Genomic DNA, 17269 nt, shown 5'->3' on the forward strand with positions numbered 1-17269 from the left:
CCATTCGTCAATACATCATGCGACGGGTCAGAGGTCACTCTTCCACTGGAACTAGACTCGCGTACGTCACCGGAAGCAGTTATAGCGGATTATAGTCTATAAAGTTATAAATATGGATATTGAGGAATTTATGAAGAATTAATTGGATGGTAGTCATTTGCTATTGGTGGATCTCATGTGAGTATTTTGATCAAAGATTACGAGGGTACATTAATTAAAAACAAAACAATGATGTGCACGCATAAATCATTTACAATAAATACTGCAATATTTAAAACATTTTTTTTTTTACACATTGTTAGAATTTTTTGGACTGCGAGTGTACAGTATGTGTGTATTATGCTGCTGATGAAATAAAGATAAATAGCAGATTTAAAATCACATTTTTCTGGGAGGTCCTGCAACGGTGGGATGAATGGGAATGCTAACGGCTAGCTTTCTTCTGCTGCTCTACACCTCATTGAGCACCACTAACTAGAAGTGAACATCATGCTGGTGAAAAATTAATGTAACTTTAAAGAAAATCCTTTTGAGGCTTAGAAAAAAGAGAGAGAGAGAGAGAGACAGAGAGCAAGATGTGATTATACGTCTGGCATGACGAGACAGACAGAAAGAAAGGGTGTGGCCGAGCAGAGGCGCGAGGCTGTGTGTGTGTGTGTGTGTGTGTGTGTGTGTGTGTGAGGGAGCCAGAGTGATTCTTTGATCACGTTAAGCACTTATTTGTGCCATATGTTCATTAATACCAATGTAACCAGGCAAAAATCAGTGTAAGACGACTCATTTTGCTTGCTTAATGAGTCTGGTTGCCATAGTTACAGCATCCCATTGCAATGCAGCTCAGAGAGAGAGAGAGAGAGAGAGAGAGAGAGAGAGAGAGAGAGGAGGGGGCGCTCAGGGTGATTGATGGGGTGCTGGATATTGCTGGTGTGCTGGGCAGATTGATGGTGTTTATTCTGCGGTTGGTTTTGCCAGTGGAAAGGAAACTACACATTGAGAAACACTGAACACCCACATCAGATAAACACACTCTCTGCTTTGAGAGTGTTTGTGTGTGGATCTTTTGTATGGCGTCTCTGATGCTCATTTTCACCTTATCATATCTGCAATGTGGAAATGGATTTGCAGCACATATTGAAAAAAAAAAGCAATACTGTCACATTTGGAGAGTCAAAATGGATTTTGTAAGATGAGTTCAAGATATGATTTGAATTAAAATTATGATCGGTTTAAAAATAAATAAAAGTAAATACATTTTATTTTATCACAATTTCGAGTCCCATAATTCTCTGCACACTTAAAGATATAGATCAACCCGAATTGAACATTCTGTCATCATTTCATGTCATTTAAACCGCAGTTTCGTTCTGTGGAAGACTAAATGAGAAGTTTTGAGGAATGTTCATGCTGCTCTTTTCCAAAGCATACGGAGATCATTGATTGTTAAAACCAAAAATAAAAAGTGCTATATTCCAAAGCTTCTGAAGCCATAACTTTGACTAAGGAAAGCACGAAAATTGCTGTAGTTCTCAAATTTTACTTTTAATTTTTTTTAAAATTATTATTATTAATTAAACACCATGATGTCAAATTCTTTCACTCTCTAGCTATCCCCTACTCAGAGAGCTGTCATGTTCCTCAGAAATGAAATGACTATCAGTGCTGTGAAATCACACGCAGTGATTCAGTGTGTGCGTTGTGGGACGGTCTGTATAGGAATATGACAGTAGAATCTGAAACAATAAGCTTGAGTTAACCACAGGGTCAAATTAGTGTGCAGTCTGAGACTAAGCTTCACAAACCAACATCCACTACCAACTTTATACTGAGTCCAATTTGTTTACAAAATGTGTAACATTAATAAAAATGATTTCTTATCCTAACCTCTAACCCCAATTAACTGCCCCTAAAATAATTAATTACAGGACTGTTGAAAACTCAGATCAGTAAGATATTTCTAATGTTTTTGAAAAAGAGTTGTTTAAGCTCACCAAGGCTGCATTTATTTAATCAAAAATACAGTAAAAGCAGTTATATTGTGAAATATTATACAAAAATTTCGTCTACTTTCTATTTAAATATATTTAAAAATGTAATTTATTCTTGTGATGCAAAGATGTGATTTCACCATCATTACTTCGATCTCACAGACACATTTTTTCTTTTTATAGGTGACAATTTCATATCAATTTGTACAATATGAATGGTATGACATTTTTTTTTTTAAATGGACGTTGACGTCATGTGCATGTGTATTACGTGTTCAGTCTATAGGCGCGCAGTGTTTCTTTACAAAGTCACATCGCCAACTACTGGCCTGGCATGAATAATGCAGCGTTTTTACTCGTTTTCATGGGTCCGTGAAATCTGTCAGGTTGATAAGAATGAAGTTCCAGGATGAGCCAAAATGTTGATAAGAAACATAAAGAAGGATAATTGGTTTAATTAACATTAGCTTGGTTAAGGTTAAAGAGCACAAGTCATGATGGATCAAATCATTATAGTTACTGTTCCACTCCACATGTACAGCACAACTCGCAATGTCTCTAATTGGAAGGATTAAAGAGAATAAAATCTCCTAATTAAGTTTAATTAGCGGGGTCTTTTAGCAACATGGATCCCAGGAGAGGCTGTTAAAGTCAGTGGACGCAGAAAGAGACTTGGACGGCATGTTTTGTTGTGAACTGCTTGGATGGTTTTATTTCTGAGAACATGAATCATGTGCGTGTGTGTGTGTGTGTGTGTGTGTGTGTGTGTGTGTGTGTGTGTGTGTGTGTGTGTGTGTGTGTGTGTGTGTATCTGTGTGTGTGTTTGACTGAATTTAAAATGATTTTATAGTGCTTAAAAGGAAGCACTATATTGAAGTTCCTCTTTTTTCTTCCTCTTCTCCAAATGCAATTAATTCATCACTTAACATTTGCATGTTAAAACTTTATACCTTTCATAATGTAACATCAGTAATGTCATTGTAATACTGCATACTTCTTTCAGTCTTTCTTGCATTTATTTCAAAATCAATTGTTTTTTTCCTTTCTTTCTCTCTTGTTTTTTCTCTCTAATATATAGCTGCCTTTAAAGATGCTCTAAGCGATGTCACGTGTTTTTTAGGCCAAAACATTTTTTGTCACATCCAGAAAACATCTCCTCACTATCCGCCAGCTGCCTGTCCCCTGAACCAGACTGATCTCATGAAATGGCGTATGTATGACACGCCAATTCGTATTTCCATTTTTGGCGTGTTATCAACACGCATAATCGATTTTCAGCGTGTTTATCAACGCCGGTGACTTAACGTTATACTGTATATATAAATATATATGACCTACCCCAACCGCGTCCCTAAACCTACCCGTCACTGGGGTTAATACCATTTATGAGTGTTCCCCTACCATCCTAGGAAAAAAAATATTGCTCCCCAGATGTAGATATACATTTTGGTCAGTTTCGCTCGGACATTTAACGGCGTACACATACACGCGGAATCACTCTGACGTTTAACGGCGTAGACATACACGCGGAAGATGACGGTTCGTTTCGGCGTGGACATACACGCGGATAGCTCAAAATGCGTATAAATAACACGCCACTTGACTTGAAAGTGGCGTGTATGTTTACGCAAAGTCATGATGTCATGTTGCCTGAACACACTGTAAAGAAACGCGGTCTCTGTAGACAGCCCAGGCTCCACAAACGGCAAGACAAACAAACTGGCCCAGCCTGGACCACGAAACATAACAAACAGTGTTCCAGCCAATACCCGACAAGAATGATTTGGGGGTGGGGGGTTAGTGCACGTGCACATGAAGGGGGGTGTGGGGAGTGGAGGAGAGAGAAGCATGAAGAGGGAAGTTAGCTAGAGGAGAGATGTCCTAGACAACGACAACGACTAACGTTAAAATGGTATGTTCTTGAGAATTTTTTATATGGCCGAAACACACGACCAAAGAGACGACGTTCCGATGAACAAATAACAAAGAAGAGGGAAAAGGAGAAGGAACGCGCAAAGTCCCGAATTTACATCGGAAAAGCGTTCAAAAGGTGGCGAGAACTCCGCCGGCAGAAGGGCTTCCAATCCGACATTCAGGAGACTCTGTTTTTACTGGACAGGGTAAATCCAGTTTGGTTTTTCTAAATGGTTCATGACTGTTTCAGGAAGCACGGAAGGGAGGGGGAGGAGACGGGATGAGGAGGAGGGAGGGTCGAGCTAGCCTCTGTTTTGTTTGACAATACTTCGAACGTCAACAAGAAGTGACTTCACCCAGCATCGCTTGAGCAGCTTTAAAACAGTATTGGATTGTGTTGATTGTCACAACTATTGTGTTTCTGCATTACAAGCACGGGTATTTCATTCATTAAATGAAAATCCGGACACACAGTTAAATCTTTTCTATCAGTTTTTCTAGATGTTGAGAGTTGTCACTGTGGCTTTTGATCATGTCTTTTCTTTAAGATAAGAATAAGTCCAGCAAATGAAGGATCTGTGGATGGACTGTAGTGAGATTAAACTGGAAGGAGACTGTGAGAGTTAGTCAGGCACGGCCCTGGACAGCCCTGCCGGGTCCTGAGGAGCCACTAAGGTCCACCGATTCATTTCTGCTCTATGATGCGTAGAAATCAATTACTGTCGTTATATGATGGCAAACAGCTGAAGAAAAAAAAAGCTATCAATCCATTCTTCATCTCTCTATCCTCCAGCTCACCTTTCCATCACGCTTCTCTCCATCTGGCTCCAACAGTAATGGAGTCCACACACGTCTTTGCTGTAATGGAATGTACAGATCTTTAACATCTTTTGTTCTTCTTATCATGTCATCGCCATTCTTATTTTAGGCTTCGGTGGTTTAAGAAGAAGCCTGAGTAATACGTGACCTGGAAAATGTATCTTTTGCTGCACTTTTTAGGGTACTTTTAAATGTGCAATGAAATGGAAATTCACCCAGTCTTTTCTAAATGCATGCTATTGGTGTGATTGTGAACGATTCATTTTTTGAAATGTCCAATTTCAGAGTATTCAAAAATGAATAGGCAAAAGTACCCGGATGACCTACGACTTCCACCGAGATCCTGGAGTGAGCATCTAATGGACACTTTACAATCCCATGAGGCCACGGGAGAGGATCTGTGAATGGAGGTGAAGCGACGCAACTGATCCCTTACATTTTTTTCAATTTTACTCTGATGTACATCACAACATGGAAGAAAAGATCTGTCACTACTTTTGTTTCATTGCAACTTTAACCTATAATAAATATCCGATAACACTTATCTTAGGCTAGACTTTCAGGTTTCTGGGTTTCTGTCTTTCTACTGTGAAAAATGTAATATTGAATGGGAAAAAATTATTTTAATGTGCCTCCTGAGGTCATCAGAACAGGATCATCCTTCCAGAGGAGAAGCACATTTTCTGATTTCGTTTAAAGATTACGACAACAAACTTTCTTTTGAATTGCCTGTATGAACTGGTCACCACAAGACTAGCAATGCGCTCTAACAAAGTGGCTCATTTTGATTTTATGTGGCCTTTAAAATTGCTCACTTGTCACCCCAAGTCCATCATGGCAAAGATTTTATAATTGTATTTATTGCTGTAAGTTTGCAGTGCGTGATGAGCGAGAGAAAAGCTTTATTCAGACAGGACTATGTTGCTCTATGAAGGTCAGATACATTTGTGTTTCACAAATTTGTGATTTCAATCTTGTCCAAATTGAGCATGTCTGTGTTTTTCTCACACACCTCTGATAACATTACAGAGCAAATGAATTACCCACTGCTTTCCTCAACTCCGCTAACCTCTGAGAAGAATGTGTGTTATTATGGTACTGCATTTTTCACAACACTCCTCATTTATGTTGACCTTTGTCGAATGCCAAGTTTCTAGGAAGTTGGTGGTTCTAGATCAGTTCTAGGTTCCTCTGCTAGATGCGTCAGACCACGTTATTGCTCAAAACTGCCACAATAACTGCAGTATAATTCACTCTTTCCCCTAAATTATTTTCCCTAAATATGTCATTTTAAAATAATATAGCATTTTAATTGCCATTGTTACATTTTCAAGGTGAATCACAGGGGTGGTGGTAGCGCAATGGATAAGACACATGCCTTTGGTGTGAGAGACCCGGGTTCGAATCCACTGTGAGACACCAATGTGTCCCTGAGCAAGACACTTAACCCTTAGTTGCTCCAGAGGCGTGCGACCTCTGACATATATAGCAATTGTAAGTCGCTTTGTATAAAAGCGTCAGCTAAATGAATAAATGTAAATGTAAATGTAAAATAGCTTACTTACTGCAAAAAAAATGCTTTATTAGTTTTATTTATATTTATTTATATTTATATGCTTTATTTATTATGCTTTTAAGTATTTTTGTCTTGTTTCCAGTCCAAATATCTAAAAATTCTTAAATCAAGATGTATTTACTAGATGAGTAAAATGACATAAGATATTATGTCCTGTTTTAAGGGGGATTTAATCAAAATTAAGTGAGTTTTTGCTTAAAACAAGCAGAATTATCTGCCAGTGGGGTAAGGAAAATAATCTTGTTTCAAGATTTTTATTATTTTAATAATCTTAAAACAAGATTATTTTCCTTACCCCACTGGCAGATAATTCTGCTTGTTTTAAGCAAAAACTCACTTAATTTTGATTAAATCCCCCTTAAAACAGGACATAATATTCTATGTCATTTTACTCATCTAGTAAATACATCTTGATTTAAGAATTTGTAGATATTTGGACTGGAAACAAGACAAAAAATACTTAGTAAGAAAAGCATTTTTTGCAGTGGGACAGGAGAAAGTTTTTTTTTAACATCAGATAAACACATTATTATATTTTCTACAACCTAGTTCTACAACTACTCTCTCTCTCTGTCTTTCTCTCTCTCTCTCTACACACATATATTATATATTATACACACACACATGCCACCATGTTATATGAAAACAAAGCTTAGCGCTCTGTACATTTTACACAAAATGTTCTACTCTTGTTCCAATTAATAATCTGAATGCTTAAATAATGATTATGTTGGTAATTACACAGTCGCACCCCTCTCTCCCTGTAACAGCTTGTTAGCACTAAAGGTCGGACTGTTCTGCTAATTGGCTTTATTAGTATTGGTGGCCACTTATCGACAAGACTTTCTATCAAAGATACATGCACAGTCTGGTTGCAATTTGCAAGCTTGTAAACATATATACAAGTATTCACTTCAGTACTACCCAACATGATAATGTAAAACAATGCTCATGAATCACAATCATAAAATGTCAGGTATCAATGTTTTTCCTCAAAAGTCATCCCTATGGTTTCAGACACCAGCTATGATTCAGAAGTTCATTACCAGTCTTTCTTGTGCATTTTTATTAGCCAAGTGAAATATTTAACAGCCCAGAACAGTTGTTAATTAAAGCCACAGTGGAATTTTTGCTACTTCCAAGAAGTTGATTGAAAATGAAATGATTTGAATGGCTTGGATGTTTTCTTCCTTGTAGTAAGCAGGGCTAATAAAGCTCATTAAAACACAACAAAGAAAGCGGAGGAAAGCAAGCAGTTTACTGCAACCACTAAGACCAATGTTGGGTGAGATTCAGCCTTTCTGCCGTATATATATATATATATATATATATATATATATATATATATATATATATATATATATATATATATATATATATGCATTTAGTTGAACTTAAGAGTCCTTTTTTTTAACCTACTTTAGTAGACTTAAGTACATCTCTGTGTATTTTCATAATTACTTCTATTGTCTTTGAAACTAAGGACTAAGTGCACTGCTGAATGTACTGACCAAGTCAAGGGCTGGTGGTCTATTCAGATCTCTATGTATCAAGCCATTCAGAGCAAGTTTCTACCTTTCTACAAGTGGGATTATGGACAGAAACAACTTTGATTTGTATTCTTACCTGGAACATGACCCTGTATTGCTCCTCTGGCTTCTGCACCATGCACATGTTACACCCCATCCTGAGTCCTGACGTCTGACCACGGACACCGCCAGGCCACGAACCCACTCAGATCACCTTCTCAGAGGAGCCGCTGTGCTAGTTCAGACACAACCGCATGTCCCAGATGCCCACAGACAGTTCGCTTATCTCTCGCAGTCCAACAACGAGTTCTACGAATGCACTACGGGGAGAGCCGTTGAGTTTAAACCATTTCCAGTTCAGAGACACATGCAAGTACAAAAGTCTTTAAAGAAGTTAGTTATGAAGCTTTTCAACCGTGCATGTCATCCTAACTTGCTCAAAAAACCAAAGTCCAAATTGTCATATCTCAAGTCTATTGTGGAGTGTGAAATCCAATGAATTCCAGCATGTAGAAAAGTCCATTTGTGCTTTAAGTGAAATGTTGTAGTACGGCACTTCTTCTGTTTCTGTCCCCATTGATGTGCTTAATTCAGGGAAATCAGCATGAAATTACACGTCTGTGCTTGCTCTCACGCTTTTATCCAGGCCACTTCCACCAGCGCTTTTTCCGGGACTACATCCAAATGACTCCTAAATCAGTAAATGCTGCATGTACGTCCAATGTTTTATTCCAAAGTGAAGGAGGGATGATTGGATAGATTGAATGTTTTGTCAAGAGAGACCTTCAATGAAACGCGTTCCAAGAAGGAAAATTACTTTTGCGAAATCTGTGGCTTCATTTCAAGTTTTTGCTTCCAAAAAGTGTCATTTAAATTCTAAGGCCTTTTTTGCCAACATTTTCAAATGAAAACTGAACAGCAATAATAGCAGTGCAATGGTCAAAGCAGTGTATTTTATTGTAGCTTTTAACTGCAGAAGCCCTCATGAATATCAGGTCTTTTCATTTCGGATGAGCCACAATTCATCTCCTCACTCACTACCTTTCACAGTTTTTCGATGGATTCTTTCCCAGTTTCGTTCGACTGCTGTGGATATCAAAGAAGAGTTTGAATGCTTGACGCCTTCACGTATCCATACAGGATGATTTCAAGTGCCTCACTTTGGCTTTGTGCTTCTGTCCCTCCACCTGTTCCACTTTCACAGCAGCTTTTTCTTGTATCTCCCTCTTTGAACTTCTGCATTCATGGAGGTGTTTCTTGTCAGTCCCTCAAAGACTCTGAACTGTGTAGTGAGAGTCGCATTCAGTTGAATAAAAATGCATGTTGCAAGCTGGGTAAAAATTGGTTGCACATAAAAGCGTGAGGTGAGAGAGTCAGTGTGCTTGAGGAAAATTCAGTCCCACGCACTCCTACATAAACATGCTTTAACAGTTCTGCTTAGGTGCGAACAACAGCAAACTTCGCTCGCTCGACTGGCTGCCCATCTGTACACATAACCGCCATAGACACTTAACACACACTCACGACACAAACACGACCAGATACAGGTGTACAAGTCTGGATAAGCACACAAATGTAAATCAACAGCATTTGAAGGAGCAGCTTTGCATAAATTGAGGTTGTTTCCAAAAAACCAATTATTGTGTAAAATAAAGCTCTGTACTTAACAGTCAATCTTAACCCAATTTCTCAACGGTGAAAATCTAGCATTATTCAGATCAATGAAAGAAAATTCAATTAAATGACACAAGCCCTTAATAGTGATCATTGGCACTCTGTCATGGAGAAATCAATATCTTTCTTAATAAGATAGCAGTTGGGTGCCTTTGGTGCTCAGTGGTTTGTGAAATGTAATTATCAGACGTTCGGTTTAACAAATGCTTCGTCGTTCTGCTAGCACACTTTGCTGCAGAGGTGGGACATTAGAAAACTGAGCTGTCCGAAGGTGCGTATAAATCTTTGTCCAATCGCAGACTCAAATCTGAGGCAGCAGTCTTTCTACCATTCAGGAGAAACAGATATGCAACTTGTTCGTAGCGAGTTCGTTAATTTGCTAGTTTTCTTTGTTTAGCTTTTCTGTCTGTCTACCTTCTTCACACTTTCTCATCACTTCACGCTTAGTTTCTGAGGAAAAAGTCAAAAACTCAATCTTAGAACATTCTTAAAATTGCTGCCATAGCATTTCTACTCTATCCAAATGTCGGCTCTCAAACCATCCGGTTTCTGATATGAACACGCTTCACGACGGCGGAAAGCTTTAACCTCATTACACTGTCAAAGGACTCGTGTTGTTTCACGCACCCTGCTGTTTGAGATTGCAGGCTAACCATTCATGCTGCAGTAACGTGCCAGACAGACTCCGCGCGCCCCGAGAACCAAACAGGCGTCACCCTCGTACACCCACACACACAGACGGGTCAAATGTTACCACACACACTCATGCAAGCGCAGAACACTGGTGTATTTCACCTGAAACAACCTCAGATGGTTGATCAGGACAGCTAGCAAAGAGTTAAATAGAAAGATTTCAGGAGAACTGGAAGAAAAAAATAACGCAACAGTCTCAAAAGTATTCCTCAGACTCAACTAGACGCCATCAAACATCAGCACACCCTTCAAGTGGGACGTGAAAGAGCATCTTTCAAAGAACTCTCAAAGAAACAAAGTCAGGTATGAGGGAGAGGCGTGTCATCCCTCCTTCTCTCTCTTCTTCCTCCCAAGTGTGCTGTGTCCTTTTGTTTGGGGAGGACTTGAGTAATCCATAATGGCATGTTTCTTTTCCCTAAAAATCCTTGAGAAGAGGCAGAAAACTGGATCAGTTTCTCCAGCTGAGGGATGGTATTCTGGTCCAGTTCAGAGCAGAACGCCTGTGATGGAGGAGGACGGAGGACGGGAGAGGGGCGAGCAGGCAGGTGAGGTGAGGTTGCTGCTGTCTCGTCCCCTCATGCGAGCCGCTGAATAAACTCCCCCACTGCAGCGGAGAGAGAGAGAGAGAGAGAGAGAGAGAGGCACACAAAGACATTAACGCCCTGTGAAGCCACACACACACTGGTGCCCGTGCTCACTGGCGGAATAGTTCAGGATGCAACAGAAATCATCCTCCAGCTCGCACACGCACACACACACACACACACACACACACACACACACACACACACACACACACACACACACACACACACACACACACACACACACACACTTTCTCTCCCCTCTGCTCTCAGTGTTTTTCTGCTTTACTGTCTGCCCCTTTTTTAATATTATAAAAAAAAAAAAAAATTAATATAAGGAAAATAATAATAGAATTTGAACAGCTAGTTATTCCACTTTACTTTTTTTTTTACTTCCTCGTCCACTTATCTTTCTCTATGGACAGGTTTACAGTTTTCAAATTTTGTTGTGATTTATTGGTGTGATTGGTCTGCTAATATTGATAAAACACAACAGACGGGTTACGGGTTGTGGCTGTTGCACAAAGATGTATCAAATCATGAATCATTTTGATCTTTAATCAAAATCCAACTAGGAAACACACAGGTGAATCACATGTAGAAAATATACACAACCACGTAAACATCAACTAGACTGAAGAACCAAGGGAACTATAGGCGCCGTTTACACGACACTGCTTTCAGCTAAAAACGGAAAACTTTTTTTGTGTTTTGGCCATTCGTTTACACGACAACGGCGTTTTGGGGACCTGAAAACGGGTTTCTTAAAGTTTTTTAAAAACGATACTGTTATCGTCTCCTTGTAAACTATGAAAACGTGAATTCGTGAAAACGGTGAAGTCATGCGCATGTGTATTAAGTGTTCAGTCTATAGGTGCGTAGTGTTTCCACGGAAACGAACGTTAGACGAACATTAGATTCGTTAGACGTTTTCACAGATTCGTGTGAACGGGGAACGTCGTTGTGTGTTCACGGAAAACATTTTTAGTACATCGTTGTCGTGGTAACGTATACTAAGGGCTATATATGCACAAGGCAAACAAAGGGAGCTAAATGAAACGCAGGTGAAGCTAATTAGTAACTATGGAAACGAGCTGGCACACAGTAGGAAACTAGGTCAACTTAATATGACAAGGAACTGGAACAGAACAGAACTAAACCTAAACAGAGCTATAAAGGTCATAACCATTAAAGGTGGTGACTTTGTATTAATTTGTAAGATCTCATGCAAATATTTTCACACGATCTTCTTACACCCCAGTGACGGATATGTTTAAGATAGAAATTCATGCTTTTCTAGAAATCATAATATTCTTTGTCAGCCCGATCTCACGGAAAACGATTTTCTATGAATTTGTACAATTTGAACCATACGATTTTCAGGATAAAACTTAAGCATGAAGGTCCACCCCTAAACATATCCGTCACTGGGGCATAAGCAGATTGTATGAAAATGTACAGATGAGATTGTACAAATTAATTTGAATTAGGCACTAATTCACCAAAATGTATAATTGCCATGAGTTTGTTGTTTTTGAATACAATTTGCCAAAATGTAAAATAGGAAGGTTTTCTCATGAAAGCAGTTGCAAAGCATCAATATGCACAATAAAAAGAAAAGGAAAAAAAAAGCTTGCCAGTAATGGTAATACAAATAAATAAAAACAAATACCCGAATATAATTTTAATTAACTTGACAAAAAAAAAAATACATTTTTATTTGAAATAAAACAAATACAATATCACTCTCATTCACATTCTTCCTTTAATGCCCCACCTCTCTCACTCTGCCACTATTTCCCTTTCATTCCTTCTGCTGCATAATGCATTTTAAAACTCCTGTGTACTAATGGATGGATGTGATATTCATAAGGTCATGGATTCATTTCTATTGTGCGTGATTCAGGTTTGAAATCTTTTGAAAAAATGAATCATTCATCTTCTGTATGGATCAAAGCTTCATGGTGAGAGAGATGAAACCCGCAGATCCACACCCTAATATCAGCGGCTGTGTTCAGATGTGCTGGTGTCATCATGTCATTCCAAATGGACCATTTATTTTATGCTGATGAAAACAAGAAAGACAGCAGAAGGAAAATAAGAGAATGAATGGACGAGAATGAGACACCGAAGAGAAACTAGGTAACAGGTGTGAGACCATGATGAAAGCTGAGAAACAGCCAAGAACTGTAATGTAATTAGTGTGTGTGTGTGTGTGTGTGTGTGTGTGTGTGTGTGTGTGTGTGTGTGTGTGTGTGTGTGTGTGTGTGTGTGTGTGTGTGCGTGTGTCATTAGATAGGGTTTAGGCAAGACAGGGAAACCTTAAAGGGATAGTTCACCCAAAAATGAAAATTACCCCATGATTTACTCACATTCAAGCCATCTTAGGTGTATTAACTTTCTTCTTTGAGATGAATACAATCGGAGTTATATAAAAAAAATGTCCTGGCTAATCCAAGCTTTATAATGGCAGTGAATGGGAACCCAAAATTTGAAGCCCAAAAAAGTGCATCCATCCATTATGAAAGTAATCCACACGGCTCCGGGGGGTTTATAAATGCCTTCTGAAGCAAAGTGATGCATTTGTGTAAGAATAATATCTATATTTATAACTTAATCGACTAAAATAACTAGCTTCCAGCAGACGGCCATACGCAAGTCGACTTACGCCAAAAGAGTAACACTTGACGATGTATGACGTGGAATGTAGGAATAGCGTAAGCTTTGACACCTCTTGCGGTGACGCCTCTCAAACAAACAGGGCTGGGCAACAAACTCAAGCGCCTCCCACAGTTCTCTTAAAAATTTAACATTTTAGACTTCCAATTCATTAATGGTGTTGTTTTGTTTTGCTCTATTCTCTGCGACTCCGCATTTGTCAATGCGTCATGCGTGAGGTCAGATGTCAGTCTTTCGCTGTAAAATGATGCGTACGGTTGGTTGTCGTAAGCTAGTTAATTTAGTTGAAGTTTTAAATATTGATATTTTTCCTTCAGGGAACCGGCTGCTCCCTCATCTCCTTCCCCTCTCGAGCTGTGTCGAAAGAAGATGCGGAGCCGCAAGGCAGAAGCGAGCTCACGTCGGCCTAGCGCCCGCGTGCCTCACTCTCCCCCCAACGCGACGAGTCCTCTGTACTTCACCCGCGGGGATCAGCGCCCCTCTTCTGGCCCGAGTGGCATGGTCTCGTTTGGCGGGTCTGACAAAGAGTTAGCCTCGATGTCTCTGGCCGCCTATGACTGCGAAGAGTTGGCGAACTCCAGCAATGACTCCGCCCCTCTGCCCCATTTCCGAAGCGACAAGGGCCTCGCCCCAAGATAGAGCTGGACCCCGTGCAGCAGGAGCAGTCCTGATGTCTCAGGACGGAGGAGGAAAGGGATAAGTCCCGCAGAAGCCAGACCACCCTAAAAATGTGCTCGTCTTCAAGTCCCCTCTTCAGTTCAGGGCAGTGTAAACGATGTGTTTGTTGCCGGTTCTGGGCCTGCCACACCAGTTTGCGTACCCAAACCCTTTCTTGGTGTTATAGCGAACCAAGTAAAAAATTTACATTCTCACGAAAAGAGCATTCCTCCTCATCTTAACACTGTGGCAGGTGCCATTCTCCCGCCTCAGCCCCAGACACAGCCTATAATACTTTTGCCAACTCAGGGCATGGCAGGCAATCCCCCGAGTGTCGGGGAGGATTTGGGGGATAATAGAACGAGGTGAGAACATGAGAACTGTCGTCTGAGACCAAAGTGTGAATCACGCCCATGAAGCGGGTGGTCTGCGAGTGAAATGAAGTGAGTCAATTCACATGGGCGTGATTCACACTTTGGTCTCAGACGACAGTTCTCATGTCCTCAGAGCCAAAGGATGGCGGCCTCAGGCACATCCTCGATCCGAGATGTCTAAATCACGTCATGAGACGGCCTTTCAGAAAGTTAAACTAAAACAAATCCTCATGCAAATTCATAGCGGGGACTGGTTTATATCAGTGGTTTTGAAAGATGCCTTAAGGGTTAGGGCCGGATATCACGGATATCTGTGCGGTAGCCGGCTGGTCCTCGCCGTCCACTTTCATCAGATTTTACAACCTGGACTACAGTCTGTGCTACTACACTGTGCAGCGAGCCATGCTAGCCGCTCCACGGTCGAAAGATAGACGAATGGTAATTTCTGCATGGCTTATATAGGCAGCCGACCCCGCCCCTTTCAGCGGGCTGAAATGCCATTTGTCTGTCCATTTGCACAATCAGGCTTCAGGATTAGGAGAAAACGCCATCAGCGTCAGCGAACTGATGCAATGCTCATTCCCGTTATCTCAGGGAACCGGGGTTACGTGGGTAACCATAAACGATGCCAGGTCTTGTTTATATAGAGAAAACACTCAGTAAAAGAACATTTATTGAAATGTGATCCATTTGCATGATCATACACACACACACACACGGTTTGGTGTTGGGATTAGAGCAGTGCAGAATGTATTAGATGAGCGCTCATACTCTTGTCCTGAGGGAACCACGGACTCACAGACCAAATATATCAGCACATGAAGATGATTCATTTATCCTGTTTTGGGCAGACACCTCCATTTAAGGATTAAACATGTGCACCATACACTACCAATCACTTCAAACACACCTAATCATTATTTATTTTTACTAGTTGCAACAGTTTTGAATGGTAGTGAATTCATAAAAACTATGGACGTATATATGAATATACATATGAATATGTATATATATATATATTCTACTCAATATAAAACAGCTTTGCCATCAAAAATGTAAAATATATTCAAATAGAAAACTTTACTTTACGTTACTTTGTTATACATGAAGTGCACCTTATCAATGAAGAGATTTTAAGTAGAATTAACTTTTTTCTATAAATAGAAATAATTCTGTGTGTATGTGTGAGCGTGTAGCAGCATGACTGTCTGGGATTGAATTGACCCTATATGTAGTTTGCTCCATAATTCATGAGACGAGAGATCGTGTCCATTTAGTCTTTGCAAGCTGTCAGTCATCTGCTAATGAGCAGTAATGGCAATCCAGAGCTTGATAGAGTATCTTAAAGTAAGTAGGCCACGCCCACTCCTTTCTGCAGCCAATCAACAGTCATCAGAATAATCATATCCCACAGCTGCAGAGCTGGATGATTCATCACTGTGATATTTATCAACACAGAGACACACTGGGAAATGTGAACTGAAATATCAACTGCATATATTTCTCACAGCCAGATAGAGACGTCGTTTGTAGTTTGATGATGAATGTTTTTAGCTGTAAATTATAATGTGATTTGGGTCATTTGTTTTTGCTCATTAATATTTTTAATAATTTCCCCCAAACTTTTAATGTTAGTAAGCTTTTTAAACACCAACACTATTTTATTTATGACTATTTGCATCGTCTCCCTGACCCCAAACAGCTGCTGTGCCTTTAAGGCTTCTAAATAAATTCCCTCTTTGTCAGTAAGGGATAATGTACATCCAGCGGTCTTTAACCGCAAAGTACTACTGGATGGCATAATTAAATAACTGTACACAAAATATTGATTCGACTGAGTTTTAATATTTTATTATCTCACCAAACGCAAAACTTCCATGAAGAAAAAACGTTCCTATGAGGCGTATAGTGCTGCTGACTTCAGTGACCCGGATGAGCCTGTGTTATGTTTTCAGCGGTTGTCATCTGGGAATATTGACCACTATTGCCGCTATTGACCAATCAGAATCAAGTATTCCACAGAGCCGTGTAATAAGTAAAATTAGCGCTCACACGTGGTTTGCGATCAGTTGTAATTTGCCCTTCAATGCTTCGAGGCTCTTTATAAAGCCTGCATTACATGTGACAAATTCAATAACAATCAAAAACATTTGCAAGAGACTTTTTGTTCATGCGAAATCAATTATGCATGACAAAAAAGCCTTAAAAGAATAGATGAAGACAAAGAAAAAAGGAGCATAAAAATAGAGGAATAATAGAAGTAAAACGGTATGAGAGAATGAGTATAGCGATTAAACATAATTGTAAAAATTTATTTTTCATGCAAAATATTGCTTGATTGATTTAGAAGATGAGGCCGTTCCCAATGTCTTTTGTGAGGTTAAAATCCTGTGGTGAGATTGAGAAGTCGCAGCACCTGTCTGTGCAACAGACCAGACATGAAGAGAGAAAGCTGGAAGGAATATGAGCTGAATTTTAACAATGTTCTCATCATTTATTTAGTGCTTAAGGGTATGAGTGAGGCAATCATTAAATAACCCTGTTGACACTGCAGCAGAGATGTGTGCATGTGTACATCTGTCTGTCTTCTTGCTTTTCTCTGAGTGAGTTTACTCGACAACACATAATCGAATCATATTCTGAATATTCATGCAGAAATATCTGATTGTTATGCAGCAACAATGAAACTGGGCTTGGAATGACATTATGGTGGAAAATCTAATAAGCAAATAAGCTTTTGGTTGAACAGTGAAATATGCACTCCACACTTATGTTAAACATTAAA

At 39.6% G+C, this 17269-nt stretch overlaps 1 protein-coding gene across 1 annotated transcript in view; it reads right to left on the reverse strand.

Annotated features, from left to right (window-relative positions):
- The window catches only part of LOC309480522 (PDZ domain-containing protein 4), a 51575-nt gene extending 40796 nt beyond the window's left edge, over nt 1-10779 (reverse strand). Inside the window, exon 1 of the mRNA XM_082145071.1 lies at nt 7921-10779. Within this exon, the coding sequence (XP_082001197.1) occupies nt 7921-7980 (60 nt within the window). The 5' untranslated portion in view covers nt 7981-10779. The remainder of the gene's footprint in view (nt 1-7920) is intronic.
- Nucleotides 10780-17269: the final 6490 nt, after the last annotated feature.

The sequence above is a fragment of the Leuciscus leuciscus genome (genome assembly GCF_965113295.1).
Source record: "Leuciscus leuciscus genome assembly, chromosome: 18".
NCBI lineage: Eukaryota > Metazoa > Chordata > Actinopteri > Cypriniformes > Leuciscidae > Leuciscus > Leuciscus leuciscus.